Source organism: Aotus nancymaae, unplaced genomic scaffold (genome assembly GCF_030222135.1).
Source record: "Aotus nancymaae isolate 86718 unplaced genomic scaffold, 86718_ANA_hifiasm-v0.15.2.pri h1tg000003l, whole genome shotgun sequence".
Lineage (NCBI taxonomy): Eukaryota > Metazoa > Chordata > Mammalia > Primates > Aotidae > Aotus > Aotus nancymaae.
Genome location: NW_026988414.1, coordinates 6,904,998 through 6,925,312, shown reverse-complemented (window position 1 = coordinate 6,925,312; position 20,315 = coordinate 6,904,998). Strand labels below are relative to the sequence as shown.

At 44.1% G+C, this 20,315-nt stretch overlaps 1 protein-coding gene across 2 annotated transcripts in view; it reads right to left on the bottom strand.

Moving 5' to 3' along the window:
• SCAI (suppressor of cancer cell invasion) overlaps window positions 1-16,801 on the bottom strand; it is a 181,408-nt gene extending 164,607 nt beyond the window's left edge. For both annotated transcript variants that reach the window (XR_010343277.1, XM_064378032.1), the window contains exons 1-2: window positions 16,749-16,801; window positions 15,995-16,039 (exon numbers count right to left, since the gene is read on the bottom strand). Coding sequence is in view for 1 of the 2 variants with exons in the window: in XM_064378032.1 (XP_064234102.1) it covers window positions 15,995-16,039; window positions 16,749-16,801 (98 nt within the window). In the remaining variant the exon portion in view is untranslated. The remainder of the gene's footprint in view (window positions 1-15,994; window positions 16,040-16,748) is intronic.
• Window positions 16,802-20,315: the final 3,514 nt, after the last annotated feature.

Sequence of the window (20,315 nt, the reverse complement as noted above, 5' to 3'; positions counted from 1 at the left end):
CCTGGGGCAGGAGGATTGCTTGAGGCCAGAAATTTGTGACCGCCTGGGTAACAAAGTGAGACCCCCATCCCTAAAAACAATTTTTAAAAATAAAACACCTGCCGGGCACAGTGACACGTGGTACCAGCTACTCAGGAGGTTGAGGTGGGAGAATTGCCTGAGCCCAGGCATTCAAGGTGTTGTGAGCTGTGATTGTGGCACTGTCCTCCAGACTGGGCAACAGAGCAATACCCCATATCTAAAATATATACGATTAATTTGGCTGGGCACGGTGGCTCACACCTGTAATCCCAGGACTTTGGGAGGCTGAGGCAGGTGGATCACCTTAGGTCAGGGTTTTGAGACCAGCCTGGCCAACATAGTAAAGCCCCATCTCTACAAAAAATAAAAAAATTTGCCAGGCATGGGGCAAGTGCCTATAATCCCAGCTACTCAGGAGGCTGAGACAGGAGAATCACTTGAACCCAGGAGGCAGAGACTGCAGTGAGCCGAGATTGCACCACTGCACTCCAGCCTGGGAGACAGAGCTAGACTCTGTTTCCAAAAAAATAAAAATTAAATTCAAAAATATATATATACATGTATAATTTATACACATAAATTCTGGGAAATTTGTGATCAGCCTGGGTCTATTTTCTCCAGGCATAGAATATTAAACAATTAATTATAAATCCATGTCTATCCAACTGAGTTCTCATCTTTCTTCAGGAAATTCCTGGCCTTATGGTAAAGCCATTCATTTAGGTTAGGGATCTGCAATTTCCATAAAAAAGAAAAAAATCTGCCAGGCACAGTGGCTCACGCCTATTATCCCAGAACTTTGGGAGTCCAAGGCGAGTGGATCATGAGGTCAGGAGTTCTAGACCAGTCTGGCCAACATAGTGAAACCCTGTCTTTACTAAAAATACAAAAAAAAAAAATTAGCCAGGTGTGGTGGTGTACATCTGTAATCCCAGCTATTAGGGAGGCTGAGGCAGAAGAATCTGGTGAACCCAGGAGGCGGAGGTAGCAGTGAGCCAAAATCATACCACACTTCAGCCCAGGTGACAGTGCGAGACTCTGTCTCAAAAAAAAAAAAAAAAAAAAGGAAAGAAAGAAAGAAAAGAAAAGAAAAGAAAAAATTCATTTCTATCACCTGGTCACTTCATCCCTCAATAGACCCAGCCATAATTATAAATTATCTTTATTTCAAGATATCATTAAAAAAATATAACTCCCAGCTGTGTGTTAGTCAAGTTTTATCAAAAACCTGAAGAAGTTTTTATCAAATACCACAAGAGAATAAGATAAATTACATTTATGGAGAATTATTTAAGAAAACAGTACATAACCCATTCTTCTAGATTTGCTGCTTTCAAAACTACATCTAGGTTACATGATAATCTCTTTCAAACAAATCCTACACAACAAATATTAATACAATCTCAAGTTATAAACCAGATAGAAGCAAAGTGATGTTAGAAACATTTCTTTCTCAGCTTAATGGACTTATCAAAAAAAAAAAAAAAGAAGGAAGAGGAAGGGAGGAAGAAGGAAGAGGAAGGGAGAAGAAGGAAGGAAGGAGAAAAAGAAGGAGAAGAAGGAGAAGGAGAAAAAGAAAGAAGAAAGAAGAAGAACTTCAAGAAGAAATGGCCAATTCCAGGACTGAGCAGAAAATATAAAGCCAGGTCTAGAATATCTTACTGAACCAAGAAGCAAGGAAGCTATCACAGTCTACTGAAGTCTGTCAAAAAGACTCAGAAGCCAATTTAAGCTGGTCAAAGCTAGGTCAATATGAACAACAACAAGATAAATAATTATAGTGGAACCTCAGCGAATATGTTTAAATCCACGAGTTAATAACATTGTTAATAGACCAAAAAGAAACAAAAAAAAAAACAAAAAAGCTAGTCACAGGCCACAGTGGCTCACGTCTGTAATCCAGCACTTTGGGAGGCTGAGGCGGGTGGATCATGAGGTCAGGAGTTCAAGACCAGCCTGGCCAAGATGGTGAAACCCCATCTCTACTAAAAATACAAAAAAATTAGCCAGGTATGGTGGCAGGTGCCTGTAATTCCAGCTACGGGCTGAGGCAGGAGAATCGTTTGAACCCAGGCAGCAGAGGTTGCAGTGAGCTGAGATCACACCACTGCATTCCAGCCTGGGCAACAGAGCAAGACTCCGTTTCAAAGGAAAAAAAATCCAGTCCCCTTTGGAGCATGCTAGAAGAACTCACTCATTCTGAAAACTGGTGAAAGAGGAGGAAAAAACAAGCATTTGTCTGCTTTTCCTTTTACAAACTGTACCAAATAGTCAATGAAGAGAAGGAGAACAGATCAGCTGCCAGGAGGCTGGGGTGCAGAGAGAATATTATGATTGCAACGGGACTACACAGTGAGTTTTTCTGAGGAAACAGAAATGTCGAAAACTCTAACTGTTCTAAACTGTTGTAGCGGTGGTTATATGAGTCTACAGATGTGTTCAGTTTCATGGAACTGTAGCCACAAACATCAATTTCACTGTGTGTTTATTTATTTATTTTTTTGAGAGTGAGCCTCGCTCTGTTGCCCAGGTTGGAGTACAGTGACGAGAGCTTTGCTCACTGCAACCTCCACTTCCCGAGTTCCAACGATTCTCTTCCTTCAGCCTCCCAAATAGGCAGAATTACAGGCACACGCCACCACTCCTGGCTAATTTCTGTATTTTTAGTAGATACGGGGTTTTACCATGTTAGCCAGGTGGGTCTCAAACTTCCGGCCTCAAGTGATCAATCTGCCTCAGCCTCTCAAAGTGCTAGGATTGCAGGCATGAGTCACCGCGCCCAATAGCACTGTGTACTCATTTTAAAAATAAAATTCAGGCCAGGTGCAGTGACTCACACCTGTAATCCCAGCACTTTGGGAGGCTGAGGAAGGTGGATCACCTGAGGTCAGGAGTTCAAGATCAGCCTGGCCAACATTGCAAAATCCCATTTCTACTAAAAATACAAAAATTTGCTGAGTGTGGTGATGCACGCCTCTAATCCCAGATACTCCAGAGGCCAAGGCAGGAGAATTGCTTGAACCCAGAAGGTGGAGGTTGCAATGAACAGAGATCATGCCATTGGACTCCAGCCTGGGAAACAAGAGCAAAACTCCATCTCTAAATAAATAAAGAGAGAAGTTTCAAAAAAATGTTTAAGTCAGTAACAGAAACATCACTTTCTGGAAGTATTCCAGCTAATAATGAAGAAGCAATGAGCCACACACAGTGGCACTCATGCCTGTAATCCTAGCACTTTGAGAGGCTGAGGCAGGCAAATCAGTTGAGGTCAGGAGTTCGAGACCAGCCTGGTTAACATGGTGAAACCCCATCTCCACTAAAAATACAAAGCCAGGAGTGGTGGTGCATGCCTGTAATCCCAACTACTCAGTTGGCTGAGGCAGGAGAACCATGTGAACCATGGAGGTGGAGGTTGCAGTGAGCCGAGTTCACACCACTGCACTCTAGCCTGGGCAACAGAGTAAGGCTCTGTTTCAAACAAATAAATAAATAAATAAAATAAACACACTGTAGCTGGGATTACAGGTGCCTGCTACCACACCCGGCTAATTTTTGTATTTTTAGTAGAGAAGGGGTTTTGCCATGTTGGCCAGGTTGGTCTTGAACTCCTGACTTCAGGTGATCTGCCCACCTCGGGCTCCCAAAGTGCTGAAATTACAGGTGTGAGCCACTGTGCCTGGCTGAAGCATTCTTTTTTCTTTTCTTTTCTTTTTTTTCCTGAGACAGATTCTTGCTCTGTCGCCAGGCGCCAGGCTGGAGTGCAGTGGCGTGATCTCGGCTGACTGCAACCTCCGCCTCCCAGGTTCAAGCAATTATCCTACTACAGCCTCCTGAGTAGCTGGGACTACAGGCGCGCGCCACCACGCCCAGCTTATTTTTGTATTTTTTTTTAGTAGAGACGGGGTTTCACCATGTTGGCCAGGATGGTCTCGATCTCTTGATCTCGTGATCCGATCATCTCAGCCTCCCAAAGTGCTGGGATTACAGGCGTGAGCCACCGCCTCTACTAATACAAAAAAATTAGCTGGGCATGGTGGCGCGTGCCTGTAATCCCAGCTACTCAGGAGGCTGAGGCAGGAGAATTGCCTGAACCCAGGAGGCGGAGGTTGCAGTGAGCTGAGATCGTACCATTGCACTCCAGCCTGGGTAACAAGAGCAAAACTCCGTCTCAAAAAAAAAAAAAATTATTAGTGCTGGATACAGTGGCTCACACCCGTAATCCCAGCACTCTGGGAGGCCAAGGCAGGGGGATCACCTAAGGTTGGGAGGTCAAGACCAGCCTGACCAACATGGTGAAAGCCCATCCCTACTAAAAATACAAAAATTAGCCGGGCATGGTGGCATGTGCCTGTAATCCCAGCTACTCGGGAGGCTGAGGCAGGAGAATCACTTGAGCTAGGGAGGTGGAGGTTGCAGTAGGCCGAGATCATGCCATTGCACTCCAGTCTAGGCAACAAGAGAGAGACTCCATGTCAAAAAAATATGTATATTATCCAACTGTGGAAATCTAAACACTGATGTTAAGGGAATATTGATTTTTAAATTTTTTTCTTGAGGAGAGAGACAGAGTCTTGCTCTGTCAGCATGGCTGGAGTGCAGTGGCACTACGATAGCTCACTGCAGCCTCAAACTCCTCGGCTCAAGCAATCCTCCTGACTCAGCCTCTTGAGTAGGCGAGACTACAGGCGCACACTACCACACACGGCTAATTGTTTTAATTTTTAATAGAGATGAGGTCTGGCTATGTTGCCCAGGGTGGTTTAGAACTTCTGGTTCAAGTGATTCTCCCACCTTGATTTCCCAAAGTATTAGGATTAGTGTGAGCCCCCACACCCAGGCAGGAATACGGTTAATTTTCAAGTTACTGTTAGTGGTAGTAGACTTATGTATTCTAAAAGAGGGCTTATCTTTCAAGAATACATACTGAAATAGTTACAGATGAATAATACGATATATGGAACATGTTTTAGGTGAAGTTGGGAATGTAAAGATAAAACATGATTGAGTTGAAAGTTGTTGAAACTGGTGATGAACAATTCAGGCTGACTGCAGTATTCTAAACTGGTTTGTATTTGAAATTTTCCAAATTAAAAATAAACATACCAGCTGGGCACGGTGATTCACGCCTGTAATCCCAGCATTTTGGGAGGCTGAGGTGGGCAGACCATGAGGTCAGGAGTTCAAGACCAGCCTGGCCAACATGGTGAAACCCCATCTCTACAAAAATACACACAAAAAAATTAGCCGGGCATGATGCCGGGCACCTGTAATCCCAGCTACTCAGAAGGCTGAGGTGGGAGAATCACTTGAACTCGGGAGGTGGAGGCTGCAGTGAGCCGAGATTATACCATTGCACTCCAGCCTGGGCGACAGAGCAAGACTATCTCAAAAAAATAAAAATATACATACATACATGAAACATAGGAGTAGAGCCTGAGGCTAGACTTGTTAACCTCCCTCTGGCAATTCCTGATACTCCACCTTCCAGGAAGCCCTTGAATGGGTCCCAAGGGACCTGAGCTCTTTTTGAATGCCCTTGAAAATCACTGCTTGACTCTTCTACGTTTTATTCTTGAATAAAATATTACCGTGAAAACACTGCATACTTTGACCATGCTATCTTGGCCCTGCAGAGTCTGCTTTCACAGAATCGAAGTTTGGCATTATGCCCTAGGTTTTCACTGACACATGCTACAAGAAATGGCTTTACAAAAACCACTGCATTTGCTGTAGGGACGTTGCTGAGGCAAACCTGCCACGAGCTCTGTAAGTCCTGTGTTTCAGTGTAGATAAGAAAAATGTTCCAATTCTCCATGAAACTACCTTCAGAACCTGTTTCTCAGCAAAGAGTACAGAGATCTAAACTCCTAGAGATAAACACTACCTGTCTGACAGCTACCTGCAGAAATATCCTGCAGTGGACAGATAACACTGCAGAGAAAGAGATAACACCCAAATAACAGAAAGCATTTTGGTCTACTTGTACACTGTGTTACTGTAACATTCTATTTCTTTGCATTTCACTCAACATGCTCTCCCTAGGTTATTCATTCATTTTCTTTTTTCTTTTGAGACGAAAGTCTTGCTCTGTTGCCCAGGCTGGGGTGCAATGGCACGATCTCGGCTCACTGCAACCTCTGCCTCCTGAGTTCAAGCAATTCTCCTGCCTCAGCCTTCTGAGTAGTTGGGATTACAGGTGCACACCACCATGCCGCGTGGCTAATTTTTAGTAGAGATGGGGTTTCACCATGATACCTAGGCTGGTCTTCTTAATCTCCTGACCTTGAGATCTGCCCACCTTGGCCTCCCAAAGTGCTGGGATTATAGGCATGAGCCACCACACCCAGCCATTCCATTCATTTTCATAACATGAATCACCAAGTGTTTGCTGAGTGCTTTAAAATCTATACCTGAATCCCTAATCTTGCTTCTCCGCAAAACATCCACATTTTTAACTGCCTGGTGAGACAGTTCATTGAAGCACCATACGCTCCACATAGCCAAAAGAAACTCATGCTCTTACCCTTCCAAACTTGCTCTTGCTTCTGTGTCGGCTGTCTCAATTAAAAGCATTCCCATCCAACCTATTATTCAAGCTACAAGCATCTCAAAATACTGTGGAGAAAATTAAAAGGCAAGCCATATATGGGAGAAAATATCTGCAAAACATATACCTAACAAAGAATCTGTAGCTGGGCACGGTGGCTCAAGCCTGTAATCCCAGCAATTGGGAGGCCGAGGTGGGTGGATCACTTGAGGTTAGGAGTTAGGCAACATGGTGAAACCCCAGCTCTACTAAAAATACAAAAATTCACCAGGCGTGGTGGCAGGCACCTGTAATCCCAGGTACTCCAAAGGCTGAGGCAGGAGAATCACTTGAACCTGGGAGGTGGAGGTTGCAGTGAGACAAGATCGCGCCACTGCACTCCAGCCTGGGTGATAGTGCAAGACTTTGTCTCAAAAAAAAAAAAAAAAAAAGAATTTGTTTTTTAAAATTTTGTTTTTAGAATACATAAAGAACTCTTACAAAACTATGTAAGAAGACAAACAACTGACAAAAAGTGAGCAAAAGATTTGGACTTGGACACTTCACTAAGTTATATGAATGGCAAATTAGCACATAAAAAGATACTCAACATCATTAGTCATCAGGGAAAGGCAAATGAAAACCGCAATGACACGTACCACTATACACCCACAGAATAGCAAACGATGGTGGTGGTTTCAAGGGTACACATGTATTTCAAAACTTATCAAACTGTACACTTCAAATATGTACAGCTCACTGTATGCCAATGTATACCTCTACAGACCCGTTTAAAAAAAAGAGAGTGACAAGACCGAGTATTGGTGAGGACATTTAGAAGAGCTAGGATTCAAATTCGAATCCAGGATTTCTCAGCCTCAGCACGAATGACATTTTGAGCTGGGGACCCCTTAGGTTAGGATGCTGTCCCATGCATCTTAGGATGTCCAGCATGCCTGGCCTATACCCACTAGGTGCTCCAAAGTTTTAACAACACAAAATGTCTCCAGACATTGTCAAATGTCCCCTAGGAGGCAAAATCCCCCTTAGTTGAGAACCACCGCTTAGTCTGACACCACAGCCCAAGCTCTTAAAAACGTCTTTCTTGGATGGGCGCGGTGGCTCACGCCTGTAATCCCAGCACTTTGGGAGGCCGAGGCGGGTGGATTACGAGGTCAAGAGATCGAGACCATCCTGGTCAACATGGTGAAACCCCATCTCTACTAAAAATACAAAAAATTAGCTGGGCATGGTGGTGCATGCCTGTAATCCCAGCTACTCAGGAGGCTGAGGCAGGAGAATTGCCTGAACCCAGGAGGCGGAGGTTATGGTGAGCCGAGATCGCGCCATTGCACTCCAGCCTGGGTAACAAGAGCGAAACTCCATCTCAAAAAAAAAAAAAAAAAAATTAGTTAGGTATAGTGGTATACACCTGTAGTCCTAGCTACTTGAGAGGCTGAGATGGGAGGATCACCTGAGTCTAGGAGGTAGAGGCTGCAGTGAGCCATGATCGTGCCACTGCACTCCTTGTCTCAAAAATAAAAGGTAAAATAATTGTTGAATGTAGCTTTGTGTAACTGATTAAGGGGTCTGCTATGTAGAGTTGTTGACAATTATATTACATATGTAGTACATTTTAGAAAACAGTTGACAGAATTATGATTTTTTGTTTTTGAGACTGAGTTTTGCTTGTTGCCCAGGCTGGAGTACAATGGTGCAATCTCGGCTCGCCACAACCTCTGCCTCCTGGGTTCAAGCGATTCCCCTGCCTCAGCCTCCCGAGTAGCTGGGATTATAGACATGGACCACCATACCCAGCTAATTTTGTATTTTTAGTAGAGATGGGGTTTCTCCATGTTAGTCAGGCTGGTCTTGAACTCCCAACCTCTCTTGATCTGCCCACCTCAGCCTCCCAACGTGCTGGGATTACAGGTATGAGCCACCATGCCCGGCCCAGAATTACAATTTTTTAAAATTTTTATTTATTTTTGAGATGGAGTCTCACCCTGTTGCCCAGACTGGAGTGCACTGGTGCTATCTCGGCTTACTGCAACCTTTCCCTCTTGGGTTCGAGTGATTCTTGTGCCTCAGCCTCCCGAATAGGTGGGATTATAGGCACACACTACCATGCCCAACTAATTTTTTGTAGAGACAGGGTTTCTCCAAGGTGGCTAGGCTGGTCTCAAACTCCTGGCCTTTCTGCCTGACTTGGCTTCCCAAAGTGCTCGGATTATAAGCATGAGCCACCATGCCTGGCCTAAAATTATGATTTTCATTTTAGGATATTGATGTTAAATAATTCTTTTTGATAGATGTTAGTTATTGGCTGAGTTATCTTTTGAGAACATTTCTAGTGCAGACCAAACTGTAAGACAGTTGAAGAAAAACGAAGACTGTTGGAGATAAGAACCTCATGCACTATTATTATTTCTTTGTGTCTTTTTCCCCTCAATAAAATTTATTTCCTTATCATAGTTCATCTTTGTGCCCTTAGTAATGAGGAGGAGCTCAGTAAAACTAGTGAACCAGTAAATGAATTGGTGGCAAGAGGAGTTAGTATGGGATGGGTTGGTGGTCCAAAATAATGTGATACTATTTAATGCCCCTGATAAACTGGACTGAATTGAAAGGAGTTTTAAGATTAGGAAACTTTGTTTCTATGTGCTTTTGGAAAATTCTGAAGAATCCAATATGTCTGCTAATAATGTTTGGGTTATGAGTTAGAGAATCCTTTCTGGTCCTATTAGGAGTAAGACCCATTTGTTTGGATAGGATTCATATTGATAAAAGCTTTTCTATATGTTTTGGGGGCTTTTTTTTTGTTTTTTTTTGGTTATTTATTTAAAGTAAAGGGATTTGGGCATTTTGTTGGTGTATGTAATTTGTTTAAGAAACATCTGAATGCTTTCTAGATCTGGGTTCTAGGGATATAGATATAAGTGAGATGGCCCTTGCTGGGGAAAATCTCACATATTAATGGGAAGACAGACACTAAATATGAGATCGTGTAATGACTTTCTCTCTATATACACAAAGGTTTACCCAGTATATACAAAGAGTTTATAGAAATTCTGCATACCGGTAGTGAGGGCAGTTTCTGCAGTCATTTATCTAAGCTCAAAAGGTTTAGAAGGTTAATTTGGTGGTAGTGTGACAATTGAAATGACAGAGATGACAGCCTAGACTGACTAGTAATGAGGTCTTAGGTAAGCTAAATTCAGGACCTGAACCAAGACAGTGTCAGGAGTGGAAAGAAAGATGTTTTTTTTTTTTTTTGAGACGGAGTTTCGCTCTTGTTACCCAGACTGGAGTGCAATGGCGCGATCTCGGCTCACCACAACCTCCGCCTCCTGGGTTCAGGCAATTCTCCTGCCTCAGCCTCCTGAGTAGCTGGGATTACAGGCACGCGCCACCATGCCCAGCTAATTTTTGTATTTTTAGTAGAGACGGGGTTTCATCATGTTGACCAGGATGGTCTCGATCTCTTGACCTCGTGATCCACCTGCCTCAGCCTCCCAAAGTGCTGGGATTACAGGCGTGAGCCACCGTGCCCGGCTACCTAACTAATTTTTACATTTTTTGTAGAGATAAGGTTTCACCATGTTGCCCAGGCTGGTCTCAAACTCTTGGGCTCAAGCAATTCATCTGCCTCAGTTAATTTATCTTGAAGTGTTTAATAGGAAGTTATACCATTTGATGTTCAGAATTTCTATGGCCACAGTATAAAACTGATACTAATATCTTTTTTTTTTCTTTTTTTTCCAGATGGAGTCTTGCTCTGTTGCCCAGGCTGGAATGCAATGGCACAATCTCGGCTCACTGCAACCTCTGCTTCCCAGGTTGAAGCAATTCTCCTGCCCCAGCCTCCAGACTAGCTGGGATTATAGGTGCCTGCAAACACGCCCAGGTAATTTTTGTACTTTTAGTAGAGACGGGGTTTCACTATGTTGGCCAGGCTGATCTCCAACTCCTGACCTCGTGATCTGCCAGCCTCAGCCTCCCAAAGTGCTGGGATTACAGGTGTGAGCCACCATGCCCAGCCACTAATACCTAATTTTTAAAACATCTGGCTAGAACCGTTACATCCTTATTCTATAATTCATCTTTGGGGTCTTAACTGTACATTTTGTTTTCTAGTTTTAGAGCAATCCCTGCACTGTTTTCTGAGGAAAATCTTGTTCCTGCCCATAGGACCTTTAAATATGTATGCTGGTTTTCCATTCGGGTCAAAATCCTGACCTGATCAGGATCTGACTTGAATCAGACATGCAGCATATGTGGCCTCATGATTCTGAACTGAGCAAATAAATTTATTGCAACCTGATGCTTACTCATATTCATGGAGAACTGCTTAAGGACTCATTCACTCAAAAATTCAATAAACTATTCTCTACGTGCCAGATGCTATTCTATCTGCTGGGGATAAACAGAACAAAATACGCATAGTCCCCACAGTATAAGCATCATTCTTTACCTCTAAATCAAGCCAAACCATCAGAGAGCCATAGACCAAAACCACGTTGCTTTGGCCGTCAAGACTGTTCACTGGCAATAACTCAACTTGGATTGAGAAATATAAGAAGCAATCTGTATTTATTTATTTGAGACGGAGTCTCGCTCTGTTGCCCAGTGCAGTGCCACAATCTCGGCTTACTGCAATCTCCAGCTCCCAGGTTCAGGCGATTCTCCAGCCTCAGTCTCCCAAGTAAGCTGGGATTACAGGTATGGGCTAATTTATATATATATATATTTTTTTTAAGATGGGGTTTCACCATGTTGGTCAGGCTGGTCTTGAACACCCGACCTCAGGTGATCCGCCCGCCTTGGCCTCTAAAGTGCTTAGATTACAGGCATGAGCCACCACGAGCGGCCTAATTTTTGTATTTTTAGTAGAGACAAGGCTTCGTTATGTTAGCCAGGCTGGTCTCAAACTTCTGACCTCAGGTGATCCATCTGCCTCAGACTCCCAAAGTGCTGGGATTATAGACATGAGCCACTGTGCCTGGACAAGAAGCAATCTTTGAAAACTCACAACATATGTTTGATTTTAGAGATATCATGAATCTGAAAATTGAACTTTATTTTCTTCTTCACTTTACTCCCAAAAACTCAAGAGCCAGACATCAAAGCAACCATTAGCAATAATGCAGGACTTTCTGGTCTATGCACTAATTTTGCCACTGGCTTTATTCTGTTTCTTTCATTTCTTCTTGGCCTTTATTTTTAATCCATTCATTTTGAAAAGACGTGGGGAATAAAAGATATTTGACAGGTGCTTTTTAACCTAAAATTTATTGTGTACTTTCTATTGCCAGGCACTATTCTAGGCACTTTACAACTTTAAGGAGGTCACACTATTATTTTTATTTTATTTTTCTGAGACGGAGTTTTGCTCTTGTCGCCCAGGCTGGAGTGCAATGGCATGATCTCAGCTCACCGCAACCTCCACCTCCTTGGTTCAAGCAATTCTCTTGCCTCAGCCTCCCTAGTAGCTGGGATTACAGGCATGCACCACTACACCTGGTTAATTTTGTATTTTTAGTAGAGACAGGGTTTCTCCATGTTGGTCAGCGTGGTCTCAAACTCCCTACCTCAGGTGATCCACCCACACAGGCCTCCCAAAGTGCTGAGATAACAGGCGTGAGCCACCACATCCAGCCGAACTATTATTTCTACTATACAGATGAGGAAACTGAGGCAGAGACAGGCTTATTAACTTGCACATGATCTTACAAACTACATTTGACAGAGCTGAATTCAAATTCAGCTCAGACTATTTCATGTAAGTGTATGTACAGGCCATCATGGGACCCAATAACGTGGCGCAGAGGGAGGGTGGAGGGAAGCCCTCACTGAGCAGTCTTAAAGGAGGAGGCTTGTCAAGGAGCAAGGAGAAAATATTCCAGAGAGAAAAGGAAATCACATACAAAAACCTAGAGCAGGCCAGATACAATGGCTCACGCCTGTAATCCCAACACTTTGGGAGGCTGAAGCAGATGGACTGCTTGGGCCCAAGAGTTCAAGACCAGCCTGGCCAACATGGTAAAATCCCACCTCTACAAAAAATACAACAATTAGCTGCGCATAGTGACGCACGTCTGTAGTCCCAGCTACTTGTGAGGCTGAAGTGGGAAAATCACCTGAGCCTGAGAAGTCAAGGCTGCAGGGACCCATGATCACACCACTGTACTCCAGTCTGGACTGGAGTAAAACCGTGTCTCAAAAAAATAAAAATCCAAAAACAAAAACAAAAACCAAAGCAAAGACAGAACATAAGTTCTGGGAATGGCAAATGGAGCACAGAGTTACATTCAGCAATTACTTCATCTTAAAGGTTCACCAGAAAGTTAAATCATTTAAAAGTAGACATTTAATAGTTCCATCATTGAAAATTTATATGGCCAAAGTATTCACCGTGCCTGGGAAAGTATAAAGGAGTAAAATAAAGGCAACCTTTTTATATGATTAGGCTTAAAGTCTGAATGATGTTGAATAAGTAATGAAGAACCACAGAAGGATCCTAAACAAGAGAATTACAAGATCGACTTGTACAATACGGGGAGGGAATTACAGATTCAAGTCAGGAGGCTACTGAAGAGCCTGGCAGTGAGGTAATGAGAGTTAAACCAGAGCTATCCAAAAGAAATACAATGCAAAGAAATACAATGCAAGTTAAATGTATATAACTTTTGATTTTCTAGTAGCCACATTAGAAAAAGTAAAAAGAAAGGCTGGGTATGGTGTCTCACGCCTGTAATCCTACCACTTCGGGGGGCCAAAGGTGGCACATCACTTGAGCATAGGGGATTGAGACCAGTCTGAGCAACACAGTGAGACCTTGTCTCTTCCAAAAAATAAAAAATTAGCCTGACATGGTGGTGCACATCTGTAGACCCAGATACTTGGGAGGCCGAGGTGGAAGGATTGCTTGAGCCAGCCAGGACAAGGCTGCAGTAAGCTGTGATTGCACCACTGCACTCCAGCCTGGACAACAGAGCCAAGCCCTGTCTCAGAAGAAAAAATAAACAGTGAAAAGAACTAAGTGAAGGCCGGGTCCACTGGCTCACACCTGTAATCCCAGCACCTTGGGAGGCCTAAGCAGGCAGATCACTTGAAGCCAGGAGTTCGAGACCAGCCTGGCCAGCATGATGAAGCCCCGTCTCTACTAAAAACACAAAAATTAGCCAGGCATGGTAGCTGGCACCTGTAATCCCAGCTACTTGGGAGGCTGAGGCAAGAGAATTGCTTGAACCCAGGAGGCAGAGATTGTAGGAGTCGAGATCATGCCACTGCACTCCAGCCTGGGCAACAAAGTAAGACTTTGTCTCAAAAAGAAAAGAAATAAGTGAAAATAATTTTAATAATAACTTTATTTCCCGCCAGGCATGGCAGCTCACCCCTGTAATCCCAGCACTTTGGGAGGCCAAGGTGATAGGCTCGTTTGAACCCAGGAGTTTGAGACCAGCCTGGGCAACATGGCCAAACCCTGACTCTACAAAACAGAAAAAGAGCTAGGTGAGGTGTCAGGCGCCTGTAGTCAGAGGCTGAGTTGGCTGGGTGGCTTGAGCCCAGAAGGTGGAGGTTACAGTACGCTGAGGTTGCACCACTGCACTCCAGCCTGGGTGACAGAGCCAGACCCTGTCTTGAAAAAAAAAAAGAAAAAAATATTATTTAATCCAATATACCTAAAGTATTATTTCACTATGTCATGAATTTTATTCAATTTTTGTACTAACTTGAAATCTAGCATGTATTTTATACTTATTTCAGACACCAAATTCTCATTGGAAAACTATTTAGATTTCATAAAATGACAGATGAAAAATACAGATTCACATACCCAAGTTGTTCAAAACATACTTGAACATTTTCCAATAGGTGATCAAGCAGCAATTTGTCAAGTTAATTTAATTATAATTAAATAAAATTAAAAATGTAGCTCCTCAGTCATGCTAGATGCATTTTGAGTGCTCAACCTGCATATGGCTACTGGATTGGACAGTACAGGCCTAAAATGTGACAAAGGAACTCTGTTGGCACTTCCACCAACAGCATTTCGTATCTATTTACTATTGAGGTTTTCTGTGTATGAACATTAATAACTCGCCAGATATTAACTATGAAAGTAGTCCTACTGTCACATAACTACAGTAGCTTACATTCTCTAGGCCAATGCTAACATCTGTGAAAAAGGAATCATCTAATGACTACACAGAATTGCTATGTAGTACCTGTCACAAGGAATGCAGTTAAAAATATTTGTGTGATAAATATATATTCTTCTTCATTACTCAAAGACTAATTCACTTGTTTGTGGACTACTTAAACTCTTTGTTTCTATTTTTCTAAGGTTCAGCCATTTGAGTTAACTATACACTGTGTCCAACGGAAAAAGATAAAGCAGTAAGAAAACCTACGTTCAACTGTCTATCAGCAGCATTATGGTAAAACAGTTAAGAGCTTAAGCTCTGCAGTCAGACTGGATTCAAATCCTGATTCTATCTTTTACTAGATGCATTCTTTTGGGTAAATATTTGGCCTCTCTGTGCCATAGTTCCCTCTTCTGTAAAATAGTGACGACACTACATCTCTCAGGGTGCTCTGAGGATTACAGGAGAAAATACACAGAGCATTTGCACACAGTACTTGACACATAGTAGATGCTCAATAAAATCAGTTTCTTTTATTTTTTGAGGCAGGGTCTTGGTGTGTTGTCCACATTGGAATGCGGTGGCATGATCACCGCTCACTGCACCACTGCAGCCTTGACTGCCTGGGCTCAAGCGATCTTCCCACTTCAGCCTCTTGAGAAGCTGACTACAAGTCCACAACACCTACTCAGCTAGTTGTTTTTGTTTTTTTTTTTTTTTTTAATAATTTTTTGTTTTTGCGGGTACATAGCAGGTATATACATTTATGGGACCGGCTAGTTTTTAAATTTTTTGTAGAAACAGGGCCTTGCTCTGTTGCCCAGACTGGTCTTGAACTCTCAGGCTTAAAGGATCCTCCTGCCTCAGCTTTCCAAAATGCTGGGATTGAAGGCATAAGCCACCCCAGCCAATGCCAGCTTTTTAAACAGAGATGCTGGAGAAACTGAAATTATGGCTAAGGTTAAAAACAACAACAACAACAAAAAAAAAAACTACAGAGGTCATGCTGAGATCCTCACACAACGTCATGAAGTAAAAAAGTAGGATTTCTCAATTATCCATGTCTCCCACATTATCTTAGATACCAAAAAAAAAAAAAAAAAAAAAAAAAAAAAATCAACTGTAGAGGTGATAATTTGAAGTCCTCAAAAAAAAAATCATGCATGTGGTTATAGTCATTTAAAAAGGGGATAAATAAGAAACTTCATCCACTGACAGGGTACAATTATGCAGTACGGCACAGGTGCAGCCAAGCAAAAAGAAAAACATAAGGCAAAATAGGAAGGCACTGCCTTACCTGCTTCTCCGTTTTCGAGGCGGTTTCTCCACTGTGCCAGTCAGTCTACAGACCAAACAAATGAGACAGTAACTAAAAGTAACATACAAGAAAACATCTCCCGGCGCTACCGTGCCAGTCAAGAACTACATGGACCACCCTCTAGGACCACAGGCTCGCCAAGCCCAGACCTGACCTTACCAATGCCTTATGCCCTGTTTCCCCTATTTACCAAGACCAAGCACTGCTGGGACTCACCGTTCCCCCAATTCCCCCTGAGCCCAAACCCTCTTGGTCCCTCACCCCATCCTCAGCCGCTGATCGTCACAGCCCAGCTCCCCAAAATCACCCACCTCCACCTACTCATTGTCTGCCTCGTCACCCCCGCAAGCCCCCTCAGCCTCCCCTTTCCAGTGACCACCCGCTTCCGACTGTGCACGGCCCCTCCGCGCCCCGCCTCTCCGGGCCCGGCGATCCCCGCATTCCGTGGCCCCTCCGGGGGCACGCACGCCTTGCCCCTCCAGGCCCAGAGCCCCCAGCCTCACCCCTCGGCGCCCCTTCCCTCACACGCCCCTCTCACCTGGCCTCGAGGATGCAATCGCGCCCAGCCCGCGCCGCCGCCTCCAGGCGCCCCCCGGGTCCCCCTAGTCTGCACCCCCCGCCCCTCTGGTCTCTGTGCCCCGAATGCTTCGCAGCCCCGAGCCGTTGCCCCTGGGCCCGCTCCCTGGCCCCCGCCCCATCCCCAACCCCGGCCTCCACCCAGCCCCCGCCCCACCTGGGGGCCAGGCGACTCCGCGGCTGCTGGGGCTGCCGGGCTCCTCTGACCATCCGGCTCCTGCTCCGCCGCGGGAGCTGCTCCGGCGGCCGCAGGGCTCGCTCGGGAAGCTGAGGCGGCGGAGGCTGGAGTAGGCGGAGAGGCGGGAGGAGGGCCTCGCGCCTCTGCAAGGCTTGCCGCGGGGCCCGCCTGCTCCGCGCCTCTCCTTGGCTTCTATTGGCTAGAGCCGTAATGTGGACGGAAACCTGGTAGTTGATTGGACTCTCCGGCCGTCACATCCCGCGCTGCCCACCCAGAGGTTTGGTTGAGACTGCAGGTGGTGGCGGAGGTGCCTTAGAGATTGCTAGCAGGGCCCGAGGAGACCCGGGCGCCACCATCCGCCGGAAAGTAGAAACTGCACCCCCAGTGCCAGACACCTGCCCCAGGTTCTCCTGGCTCTGCGTCCTGCATCCCACACACCTGCTGGCGCCCCCATACCTCTGCACCGCTCCAGGACCGAAAGCAAGCCTGAAATCTCCCAATTTCCTCTAGCAAGTGCGACAATGAGGCAACTCTCACAAACGTGCTTCCCTTTAAGCCACCTCGAATGCGATCCCTGTCCCTACATCTTGCTGAAATTGTCTCACAGCTCACAGCTACCCCTCAAAAAGGATCCAGCAAGAAACTGTAAGAATCCACCAAAATAATGCATGGTTTGGCTGCTCAATCCTCTGCAGAAAAGATCACTAGCTTGGGTGCCGGCTTTTAAGAAAGAGATTTTTTTTTTAATTACCGTGAAAGAAAAATCAACACTGCAAACAGAACCGATGCCACACTAAAAGCAACTTGTTCCATTTTGAAAGGCCTGAACAAATTTGATCCCTGAGTGTGAGCTAACCATCCTGATTCTGTGACTATTACAAGTTCTACACCAATTAATCAATTTTAAAATGTTTTACTGTATTTTTGACAGACAAGCATGCAAAACTCCCTGTCATAAGCATAATTAGACTTCGTCTTCTGCTTTAACAAAGCCATCCTTGAAAATAAGACTCAGCTCGTTAACATATTATAAAATTCTTGAAGGTGGGAAGGCCTCTCTAAATCTCTACTCCTGTATGGCATTTGTATGGTAAATTCTTAGCGTCTGTTCAGAGTTGGGAGGAGGCATAAAACTTTCTGTTAAGCCACTTCCATTTTATTAGAACATCTTTTATGCCTCAATAATATGACAGCCTCGAGTAGTACATGTCGATCTCCATAAATGGCAAAAATTAGACTCGTTTTTCACAAAACCAAATGTATTTGGTGCAAAGATCTGTCTTTCCTTCTGAGATGGTCCTTCCTACATTTTTAAGGGTAAAATGACTTTCCATTTATGAAGTACTACTGATGTAAATTGTAGTGGGATTTGAAAAACTACTTTGACAAGGAAAAAAGTGTCAAATCTCTGTTGGTCCCCCAAATTAGTATTGTATATAATCCTAAAGTCACAGAACCACAAATCACCTCAATCTCAACCAAGTTTCCACCCATATTATCAAGCCAGAGAGAGGAAAGAACTCCAGAATAATTTGTGTCAGATGCAGGGGGATCATAAACTTACTAGGGAAGTAATCTTGAAATACATTTATTACATTCCTTATTAAAAATCCAGGCCAGACGTGGTGGCTCACGCCTGTAAACCCAGCACTTTGGGAGGCCAAGGTGGGAGGATCACCTGAGGTCGGGAGTTTTAGACCAGCCTGACCAACATAGAGAAACCCCATCTCTACTAAGAATACAAAACTAGCTGGGCGTCATGGCACATTCCTGTAATCCCAGCTACTAGGGAGGCTGAGGCGGAGGTTGCAATGAGCCAAGATTGCACCATTGCACTCCTGCCTGAGCAACAAGAGCAAAACTCCGTCTCAAAAAAAAAAAAAAAAAAATCCACTGCCTGCTTTTTAGCATCTTCCATAATTGACCAATCCTCACTGCTATGTGGAAGATATTGTCAATAGAACAGAAGCTATTCTTTTTTTTCTTTTCTTTTTTTTTTTTTTTTTGAGACGGAGTTTCGCTCTTGTTACCCAGGCTGGAGTGCAATGGCGCGATCTCGGCTCACCGCAACCTCCGCCTCCTGGGTTCAAGCAATTCTCCTGCCTCAGTCTCCTGAGTAGCTGGGATTACAGGCATGCACCACCATGCCCAGCTAATTTTTTTTTTTGTATTTTTAGTAGAGACGGGGTTTCACCATGTTGACCAGGATGGTCTCGATCTCTTGACCTCATGATCCACCCGCCTCGGCCTCCCAAAGTGCTGGGATTACAGGCGTGAGCCACCACCCTCGGCCCAGAAGCTATTCATTTCTTATGCCTTCCCAAAGAGTATCGAGTCTTCACATTGTGTCCAAATGATCTCTGCTGGTTTTTACTCTGTAAGACATACAAATCCCATCATTCCAGTCCACATTTAATTCACACTTCCTCTTTTATCTTCCCCAATTATTCAATCCTACATCAAACATTTCCTTCTCCAAATTTATTGTACGTAAAAAATCTACACTATGTTAGCAATTATACATTGCCTTGGATTATTCTTCCCAACTACAATGAATTTGAACAAATGGTTTAGGCGTATGAGCCCTTAAAAAAATGCAGCATTGGGATAGATACTGGGTGCTTTGTGTGTGCTATTTTTGATACTGAGATTAACCCTGTCTGATAGTCTCTTATTTTAGATACAGAAATTTAAGATTCAGAAAATTCAGTTTATTCAGGGTCACACAGCTACAATAACCAATACTGCTTAAAATAGAGGGCTAAAGATATACTCTGATGTGCCCTCCAGGGATTCAAGTTCCAGCTTTCCTGTGCAACCTTAGACAAGTCACCTATCCTTTCTAAGCCTATTTCCTCATCTAGGGGAAAAAAGAAGAAAAAAGGTTCTACAGAAAGATGAACAAAAATTTTTTTTAAAAGTTTGGGCTAGGCACAGTGGCTTATGCTTGTAATCCCAGTGCTTTAAGAGACCAAGATGGGAGATTTCTTCAGCCCAGGACTTCAAGACTAGCCTGGGCAACATAGGAAGACCCCATCTCTACTAAGAAAAAAATCAAAATTAAAAATACTAAAGGTAATACAGTCATAGGCCCATAGCAAGGGCATCACAAAATAGAGAATGCAACAATTTAGCTACATATGCTGAATACAGGTTAGTTGCTATTACTGCATGGCAGAGCTGGATTTTCACCTAGATCTGATCCCAAAGGCTGTGCTCTTCCATAATACCTCCATGAGGACTTTTTGTTTTTTTTGAGATGGAGTCTCTGTCACCAGGCTGGAGTACAGCGGTTCAATCTTGGCTCACTGCAAGCTCCGCCTCCCGGGTTCAAGTGATTCTCCTGCCTCAGCCTCCTGAGTAGCTGGAACTACAGGCACATGCCACCACACCCAGCTAATTTTTGTATTTCTAGTAGAGACGGGGTTTCACCATGTTGGCCAGGATGGTCTTGATCTCTTGACCTTGTGATCTGCCTGCCTTGGCCTCCCAGTGTTGGGATTACAGGTCTCAGCGACTGTGCTTGGCCCATGCAGTCTTTTATAA